The sequence below is a fragment of the Mytilus edulis genome, chromosome 7, assembly GCF_963676685.1.
Source record: "Mytilus edulis chromosome 7, xbMytEdul2.2, whole genome shotgun sequence".
NCBI classification, from domain to species: Eukaryota; Metazoa; Mollusca; class Bivalvia; order Mytilida; family Mytilidae; genus Mytilus; species Mytilus edulis.
Window position 1 is genome coordinate 32479151 of NC_092350.1, and position 10527 is coordinate 32489677.

Genomic DNA, 10527 nt, shown 5'->3' on the forward strand with positions numbered 1-10527 from the left:
AATGACCTATCAGAAATATGAGCAAGCAGTTCATGTGATTGTCCCCTAGTAGTCGTTGTTATCGCTACATAAAAGGACAGAAATAAGGCCGTTAGTTTTCTCGTATGAATTATTTTACATTGTAATTTCGGGTCATTTTAAACTGACTATGCGGAATTGGCTTTACTAGTTGTTGAAGGCCGTACGGTGACATACAGTTGTTGATTTCTGTGTCATTTTTGTCTCCTTTGGAGAGTTGTCTCATTGGCAATCATACCCAATTTTTAAAAAAATATATTTGAGTTTTGGGTAAGGGATCTTCATCGTACTGTGAACAGTTTTATTTGGTCGCTTTTATATTTTGCTTTATGCTTGATATATTCCCACCTTCATGTCTAACTGACCCAAAAATATGTAGGAAAAATGATGAAAGGATTAAAAAACGTCAACTAAAACAACTGGTAATAAAATGCTCGATAATTTTATTGATTATCAATCTTTCTAATTTCTTTTATTTTTCTTGCCTTTCTTGTTATTTTTGTTTTTCTTGCTCTTCTTGTTCTTCTTGTTTTTCCTGTTCTTCCTGTTTTTCTCGTTTTGCTCATCGTTTGTGTCAACAGGGTCATCTTCTTTTTCAGGAATCATAATCATCTTATTGCTAATCCAATCTAAGAAAGCAGACACTCTTGTGTAAACTCCTGGGTCACTTCCATCACAGTCTTCAGGACCAAACGATGTCAACCCAACAAGTTTGGTAGTCCCATCAGTAGCTTTACAACTCATTGGTCCACCGCTATCTCCCTGAATATAATTTACAAAATTATAGATTGTATAAAATAAAGCTTTACTTAATGTGTTCGTGTTTAATTTTAACACCTTTATTCACATGTGCAGATATGCCTTTAGGTATCTAGAATTTCAAAATGAACATTTACTTAACTTGATTTTTGTTACTAGCTTCAATATAAACAATGCAAATACTGAAAGTGTTGCATTTAGTTCTTTGAATGTTCATTTTTGTAAATATCCAAAATTATTCAAAAAGTTTAAAGTGTTTTGTTTGATGTTATTGTCTTTTCCTTTCATTATACGTTGAAGTATTATGCAATAATTTCTATTTTCACAATCAAACATTAAACAAAACCTTGACCTTGAACCTAACAATATTGCCAAACCAATTAAGTAACTTAAAATTTTAAAATTGCTATCGCAACGAAATCGGACATAATTATATCCATTGTTGAGGCAGTTCACACCTAAAAAGCCTGTCTGTTTAATAAGAGTACGTAAAGACATTTTACGAAATTCTTTTGAAACTGCAATGCTTTCAAAGGAATTTGCTAAGTAATTGTCAGTAGTTGTTATAAGAAATATTTTTTGTTCATACTATTTTTTGTTTTTTGTCCATTGCTACTTCAGTTTCTGATTTCAAATATGATATGAAAGGTTCAGTTTCTACCACTCTACTATTCGAGAACAAAAAGAATAAGGTTGAACATACATCACAAACATCTGTTCCGTTTTCATGAAGACATATCTTTTTACTATCAATATTAATGATATGATGTGGTGGTAAGTAGAATGTTGAACAGTATTCTTGTGAGACAACAGCTAAATGTGCTACTTGTAGACGATCAGGATATGAATCACCTGCAAAATACCAATATAAAGTGTTATTGTTAGAAAACAGAGGTTTAGCAATGGTTGCATTCGTAATATATCATGTTCCCATAATTGCTAAACATAATATTATCATTGTTTTTGTTGTTGTTGCTAAAATTACTTTTAAATGTATTTATTTCTTTGTAGACTCCTTTCAAGCAAAGTGTCAGCATAATTTATCACACCCCGACTTATTTTTTCGATCTATTTTATTCACCAAAACAAGTGTACAGATAGAACTGTCACCACCATCTGTATTCGAAAATGTAGACAAAATCTTTTCAGAGCATCATGCCTAACAAATTTATACCTATTCCGAGCTGTTACATATACAGGTGGAAAGTACTCTTTAAATAGTTTTGCTATTTTAATTTAATAATATGTATCCTTTTAAACATTTGATATCCAAACAAAAACAATAGAGTTTAACCAAGTTTAACTGTTACGTCCTCCCAGGGACTATTATAAAAATTATATTTTATGCTCGAGGTCTTCCTGATTACATCATTCAAGTCAATTATCACAAGGTCCTCCATGAGCACCAAGAATATGCTACCCCTTTCTGAGTTTCTGACACCTGTTTTGGTGTAGTTTGGGTTTCTCAATCTTAAGTTTTTCATGGCGTTTGATGTTTATCTTCATCGATTGAGTTTTGAATTGGCTGTTTTAAATTTTGATAAAGAATGCTTTAAATTAACTATAAAAGATCCTTCGATTTCGTAGAACTAATTTATTGTTCCCGATCTACCTAGTGATCTATAATCTGTTTATTCACTAACTGGATTTTATTAGGAACAAGCATGGCTTATTAAGATGAAATACTCTATCTTGATATAAAATAAACAAACCTCCTACTTTATCAGTATTTCCCCAACCTGATACTTTACAATCATCTCCTACAAAACCATTGCTTTGACTATCATCCAAGGTGATTTTGTTGATGGTAGACCCAAATGTGAGCGGTGTTGCTAGTTCCAACAACATAAGGTCATTGTCATTTTCCAATGGTTTCTTGTAGTCTTCGTGCTGAAAATAAGATTAATAAATTTTTCAATGATAAGTTTGTTTGTTTGTCTATCTTGTCTATCGCTCTACAAAGTATATTGCTGTGTATCATGTTGCATCATATGTAGATAGCAGAATTTCATTCCAATAAACATAAAAAAACCTCACTTATGTACATGCAGGTATTCCTAAAATCAGTATGTAAGTAGTTATGTATGAAACTATACAATTTTGTAAGTAACTGTAGTAACAAATATCGAATATAAATCCATAAATAGGCCGACGTGAATAATTGTAAAAAAATCAAAAACAATATAACAGACCGTGTGTGTACTAACATGAGAAGCACGACAAAAAGTGAAATAACAAAAAAAAACGAATTCCACAGAAAATTCAAAACGGAAAGTCCATAATCAAATAGCAAAATCAAAAGCTCATTCAGATCAAACGAATGTATAACAAATATCATATTCTTGACTTGTGTCATATTTAAATCAGGATCTGCTCACCCTTGCATAGCTCCTGTGATTATCCCCGGTAATTTGTTAACATGTAATTTGATTTCCATCTTTCGTTTAATTGCCATCTTTGACACTCAGTTGGCATGATTTTCAAATCAAAATTATACAACTCTCCGACATTGATAATTTTTACTGTGATTTTGAGCTGCACATTTGATATGTTATTAGTATTATTTCATTTATACTTTTTGAAAATGGTGATTTAAAACTGATTGTATATTGTAATTTTGTTTCGAATATTTTAGAGGAAATCTAATTTTACAGGATCTTTTATTCTTTACATGTATGAATTTCATTTCCACATTCTTTTAATAAAGACAATAAAATTGAGAATGGAAGTGGGGAATGTATCCAAGAGAGAACAACCCGACAATAGAACAGACAACATCAGAAGGTCACCAACAGGTCTTCAATGCAGCGAGAAATATCCGCACCCAGAGGCGTCCTTAAGCTGGCCCCTAAAACTATATATACTAGTTCAGTGATAATGAACGCCATACTAAACTTCCTACATATATGTATGACGATTGTCAACAACTAAAACTGCTTACCACTACAATCTGTTTCACAGATCTGAAAACTGTCATCTGACTCAAGAAAGAACTACCTGCTGCTATTCTATAGTTGCTTGCTCTAAAACGCAATATATATAAAAAAAAGTTTTAAAGTTCTATTGATTATTTGTTATTCAGTTAATTACAGTTGTATTTTCCCGCATTTCATGTAGCGGGTAAACATTGAATTAACGGTACAGGTTGTATGAACATATGATAGGGTCACTTATAGTGACCAATGATTGAATTTTCTGGTAATAAAGCATAGGGTCACTTTGTTGCTGTTGTGCAACGAATATACACTAACATGCATTTTTGATGTAGATACGTTGATATTTTCATGATTACATTTTGATTTGCAAGAATACACAAGACGGGATTGAACATTCAGCATCCTCTGACACTGGTTTCTTTTTTTCTTTATGTTAGATACATATGCTAGATTAATATATACAAATGACGTTTCTCAAGGAAATGGCTCCGTAGGGCACGAGCTACATCAATCGTTAAGTAAATCCGGATCCTCAACATGGTTTTACAATTTTGATAAATACAAATGTAGTATGTTTATTTTCAACATATCATAGTCATGTACAATTGTACATATACTCTTCTGATTGTCAATTAAAGTTTGTTATTGAAAAATAAAATATGTCAGTAAAAATGCTTACGTTAAGTGGTTTTCAAAACAATGAGCAACTGATAGAATCCATCTTTCATTTATAATTGTCCCACCGCAAACATGTTTCCAATCTGCACCGTTCTCATTTCTCTGAAGAGAGATTTGCCATGGACAATCTGTTATGTCGGCATTTTCACCATTAACAATCTTAGTAACAGCTGCTCCAGTAACCTGAAAAAGAGGGACGAAAGATACCAGAGGGACAGTCAAACTCATAAATCGAAAATAAACTGACAACGACATGGTTACAAATGAAAATCACAAGCAGACAATAGTACACATGACACAACATACAAAACTAAAGAATAAGCAACACGAACCTCTGAACCCCTGAACCCCTGAAAAAGATGTTACATAAAACGAAAGTGCATTCATTAAAAAAACGAATTTAAAGTTTTTTTAGTTTTGTTTTTATACATTTGTTGTATATCAAATATCACTCCCACTGTTGACCAATTCGATAACGATGATAACACAATCGTATTCACTTATAACAGATACACAAGAAAAAGTCTTTCATATTAAAAGAACTAATTAATTAATGTTTGTTCTTTATTTTTTCATAATTATTTGATATTCTCGAAATGCGAAAACATGAAAAAATTAACGATATAATGGTAGACTAGTATAATATCAAGTGAGTCTACAACTTTGTACATTCATCATTTTGTAGGGGAAAAAAACCAATAGTAAAATATTGCTCAAAATAGAATCCCAAGAAAAATATATTAAAAAAGAAATGAATACACATGCAGTAAATAAAAGCTTGTTGATCTGAAAAACAAAACAGACATAATTTAATGGGGTAATCGTGAATGATTAAAACTAAAGCTATTATATCAGACGAAACCTGTGCCATGCGCGCTTAGATATGAAGGTACGTTTTCATTTCCCAACAATTCTTCTTTTAATTCGTGTTGATTGTTCGTATCGAGTGATATTGGGGTATTGCAAATTTTAGAAGCGTAATATTTAGTCTTTTTAATTGAAACATATGTGTTATGTTACTCGAGGCAAATACCCCAATCAGAAATGATGGGATTGCATAAATAATCAGATAAAACTTGCAGGTTCTATGGCTTAAAAATGCCATTATATACAATGGTCTTCAACTGGTGAATATTACATCAAATTGGTTATGATCAACAAGCAAATCGTGTTATGAAAATGATGTAATGTGATTATATTTTAATAATTTAAATGATAAATAAAAAAAAAAATACATACTGCAGCCATGAAGATTACTACAAACATGTAAAATAGTATTTGTATTAGTATTATGACCTATTATCATATTTATGGTTTTAATTCTTGTCATTTTATCATTTGTCTTATTCTTATAACATTGTATATTTTTTTCATTTTGTTGTTGCAGCTATTGTCTAATAATGGTTTAATTTTGATAAATAATGTGCTAAAGATACCAGAGGGACAGTCAAACTTATAGATCGAAAATAAACTGATAACGCCATGGTCAATTATATTTGCAATATTTCAAATATACAACTAATGTTATTTAAATAACATATCTTTTTAGGTGAAATAACAAAATTTGTTGCAAAGTATTTGTAGGAAGCTGTACAGATCTTTAATACTACATTAGAGTCTAATTTGCTCAATTAACTTACCTATAAATCCACATAATAAGACAGTTCGATGCATCATTAAATGTTGTGCACACAATCAACGATTGCTGAAATGTAGATAAATAAAGTTAACAAAATAATCTGAACTCAAATATGTATGAAACTTCAGTAATCAATAAATTGTTTAATTAATCTTTTTCATGCAGTAATTTATGCTTTTGACAAACACACATCGGTTACACGGGAGAAGTTGCTTACTCAAGAAATTTCAAAAACGTAAAGACAGCACCATGACAACAAAGACAAATAAGAAAAAAAATATGTAAAACAAACATACTAAAACATTAAACTGAAAACTAATGACTGAACAAAATGAATCCGACAAACATCCAGGCTAACTCAGGAATGTATAGCAGTTTCCTGCTCCCAAAGTTACCTGCTATATAAATTGGTATGTGCGACGCACGTTTCATTTGCACCAGCCTCATACGTTGCACTCAAATGTAAACAGTAGGAAGGCGACATTCAATACGGATGGCATTATAATTTAAAGATAATCTAGATAATTTTGTCTATTGTTTAAGCAGTTGCCTCCTAATAATGAAATTATGATATTACCCATAGCTTTGGAGTTAAGAAACAAAAATGCTACCAATGAGACAATCGAACTAAAAATTTAATAAAAAGTAAAGAACAAAGATCAATTTCAAACGAATATGTTTAACATTTGACAACCTTTTAATTTTAAAATTACAAACCTGTATTAATGTGCAATTGTTTGTCGTTCTATGTCCTCTTCTCTGCGTATATGATCAAATTAATTTTTATATTTATACTTGTATATAGATTCATGTTGTGCGTGGTATGTTGTTAAAGCTGTTACAGCTTGTTTCGAACATAATACGTAATAATATTTCGATAAGAATGTACTTATTGACACTGGTCAAGGAAGCTTATAGTTTTGGCTGTATTTGTGTTGCTGAATTCTGTAGAAAATAACATAAAATCAAATCTTTATCAAAATACTCTCGTAGAAAAAAAAAAAACACAAAGCCATAGTAATACAAATGAAAAAAATATAACAACATAACATTTAACAGGAAAACATAATGAACCAAAAAGAAACGCAGAATTTAGAAAGAAATGCAGAAACGGGATGAAAAAGTTGCAAAAATAGTTTACAAATGTTCAAATCTTAAACCCTATAAAAATGTAACACACCAAGGCGTTAAAATTCCCTAAACTGATGGAGTTGCATCATGACCCCCCTCTTACACCCCAAAAAAGGGGCGAGAAGATGGATTGACAGAGTAAGCATCTCCCGTTAAACATGGACTCTTAGTCAAAATATTACAATTCGATAAAAGACACACTGTAAACTATACAAATCAGACCAATACTCTATATCACAAATTATTATAATGTTACTTCTAGTAATGGTTTCCTTATAGTATGAACATGAATAAGTGTAAACAATACATTTTAATTAAGATTTGATTACTTCTGACAATGAGGCTGATGACATGTCTTTGTTTTGAGACATTGAAATTTTGTATATTAAATTTTGTTTAATCTTCTTGTCTGATGTTGTTGGTCAGTTTTTTTGTATCAAAGAACTCAGGTATTTAAACAAGTTGATCAGTTCTCCCTCATGAATACCAATGAAAATGATAGGTGTCATTCTTTGTCTTGATGACTTATTTTCTCCCTTTTGGTTTAAGATTCAGACCTATTATTTTCGGACACAATCATCAATTATACTGGTTCATGTTTGTAAACGTATATGATTAATAAATTTTATGTTTTTGTATACGAGAATCTGTCATATTTGATAAAAAAATAAAATAATCATTAAATGTTGATATTTATCTTTTACTTATTTATTGGCTTTATAATAAAACTCAGAGTTCTATACTTTTCGATATATTTCAAATTTACTGAATTTGTTCAGGTACAATTTAACTTAACAACCTACTGGTACATTTTGTACTTTACAACGTATTGAAATTTTAATTGCAGACGTTCAATAACCTAATGCATACATCATTGTACTGTAATACTTAAAAATATCTGTTTTAATATTAATATTAACAATAAAAATGCGAAAATGTTTCCTTACAGTACATTTCTACATACAAGATGTTGCATTTGTTTTATACATAAAAATCTTTCTAGTATAATATGTAAGAATTATGAAAAATCTATTTGAATAATTCATCTATATGTTTTCTTAATTGGACGCAGTGAACTGAATTAAGAACGAACTCAATCCTTTTCATCGAGAATGCCCCCATAAACAAAGCTTCGTGCTGAGAAAGTAATGTGTCATCCTGCAGAAAAGTACATTCCAGTATTTTCTATTGAAATTTCCAACGGTGTACTTAATTCATTTGAAAGACGAACACTTTGTCTAAACATCGTTCAGTATTTTTGTGATTTTACTTTTTACAAGGTCTGACAAAAATCTAATTTAGTTTCTGTTATTCATATATTTCAGAAGTTGCCGTTTTTTACAGAGAATACATACTTTTGAAAAATCTAAAGGCTGATTTTGTTTTTAAGTAGGAGTAGAACGGAATGTGTCGGATCTATGTTAGCAACACGTGTACGCAAGATCTGTTATTGTAAATCAGATTGTAAAGTTCTGTTATTATAATTAAAGCTTAATTTCTAGCTACGGTTTGAACGTAAACATCATAGTCATGTTTGTCTTCCATTCCAATTAACTCAAGAATCACTTTTTATTTCTATATTTTTCAAGTGACTGAATTCCCAAAATTTGTACATTTAAGGTATTCTCCTTTAAATGGAATTGTGATGGAGTGCGATATTTTTTTTTCTCAAAAAGATTTTAACCTCCCGGTCATGGACGATGTTTACATCCCCGTAATAACATGGCCATAGGGAACATATCTAAACTTCGACGCTTCAAAGTTTTCTAGTTAAAGGAGTATTATTTTCTACATCGACGTCTGAAGTTAACGTCGTATGTGTTTGCAATAATTGGTGATTCTGCGATATCAAAATAGGGAGGTATAAAGTTTGAACAGTAAAGTCATTAGATATACTAGATAAATTGATAAAATCAATACCTGTGCTAAAATATTTATATTTCAGAAAGTGCTTTTTATGATCTGTCAAGTTTGTCGATACGCGGAAAGAGCCTATGGTAGCAAAAAGCTGTAATTATACGCAAATATTCATACAGTGGGCCGGAGAAAGAGATGGTGTCATACTTCTTGAAAATATCATGTGATGTACTAATTGGTATTTGACCCAGTTTACATAATAATTGATGCCTACCATTTTTTAGATTTGTATATATAGAGAGGAGATTACCAAGTGTATAATTTGTACAATGTTAATTCGTTGAATCGCTTAATACGTTTACATTGAGACCTATTAGTTCGTTGTCTTTTATTCATAATATTCCTGATATCAATATAAAAAGTTGTAGATATATTCCCTTGTCCTGTCCAAGTATATTGTCATTTAAACCTAGTTGATAAGCTGTTTGTACTCGTTTAATCCAAGACAGTTCGATAACTCTACTGGAATCTTCAAATGATTTATGCGAGTGTCCTTGTTGTTTCTAGGTCATTTCGAGCGGTTGAAATCTAATACAGTTAATAGTGTGGTTGTGTTAACCTTTATTTTGATAAATCTTACTTTTAATTTTCTTACATTTTCGGAAGCATTATAGTTAGTCCTTTGTTTGTTTAAAAAACTCCCGTCCTGTTTGTTCTACATATTGTATACCACCCTTTGGCATTTTTCATGTAACCATTTAAATGTGGCTATGGGTTTTGCATGTAATGTCACAGGAAAACGAACGCGAAAAAGCTCCCCCGTTCTCTGTTGACTTTACAGTATTATCAGAAGATAATCTAGATCAGGTGTGTCATTTTCTGCCATTACAAGGTTATATATTAGGATATCCACGTGCATGTTGATTGAATAATCTGGCTGTAGTAGCACTGCTATTTTTGACACAATTATGAATAAGTGCTAAATTTAGAATTTCGAATGACGGCTGTTGAATTGATAGTTGGAATGAGGGTTTTTGAGCACGTGACTATCTTTGAAGGATTGGTGTGTAATGTTTTTTTTCTATTTTGTAAAATCATGTTTTATTAAAAAGGAATGAAGAGATAAAATGAGGCCGAAAGTCATAACATTGCATAAGAGTTTATTAAGTCAGGAATTTCGTTACCATCAATTACATAAAACTTTTACTAAATTATTTCATAGATACAAAGTAAATTTGGCTGTACTTGTACAAAACTTATTAACAACGGTATAACATATCCTAAATGTTACGGTAATAATGCACTAAAAGCGTGGAAATCACTATGTGATCCGTTTAAACTCATCAATAGTCCATTAGCTGGTAAGGTAAAATTTCAGTTCTGTGTTACACACCAGGGTACCGCAATTTGTTTGCATAAATCTAAAGAGTAATGTCTGGAGAATATTTTAAGAGGTGTTAGACTTTTGAAAAAGTGTCCAAAAGGGGTTAAAAGGGGTCTTATTTAAGA

At 30.9% G+C, this 10527-nt stretch overlaps 1 protein-coding gene across 1 annotated transcript; it reads right to left on the minus strand.

Moving 5' to 3' along the window:
• Positions 1-444: 444 nt before the first annotated feature.
• Positions 445-6843, minus strand: LOC139481265 (chymotrypsinogen A-like). The gene is made up of 8 exons (XM_071264446.1): positions 6748-6843; positions 6032-6096; positions 5631-5647; positions 4393-4574; positions 3719-3800; positions 2490-2667; positions 1481-1629; positions 445-780 (listed from the first exon to the last, which is right to left on the minus strand). Exons 2-8 carry the CDS (start codon positions 6066-6068, stop codon positions 481-483), a joined length of 945 nt encoding a protein of 314 aa, XP_071120547.1. The 5' UTR covers positions 6069-6096; positions 6748-6843; the 3' UTR covers positions 445-480.
• Positions 6844-10527: the final 3684 nt, after the last annotated feature.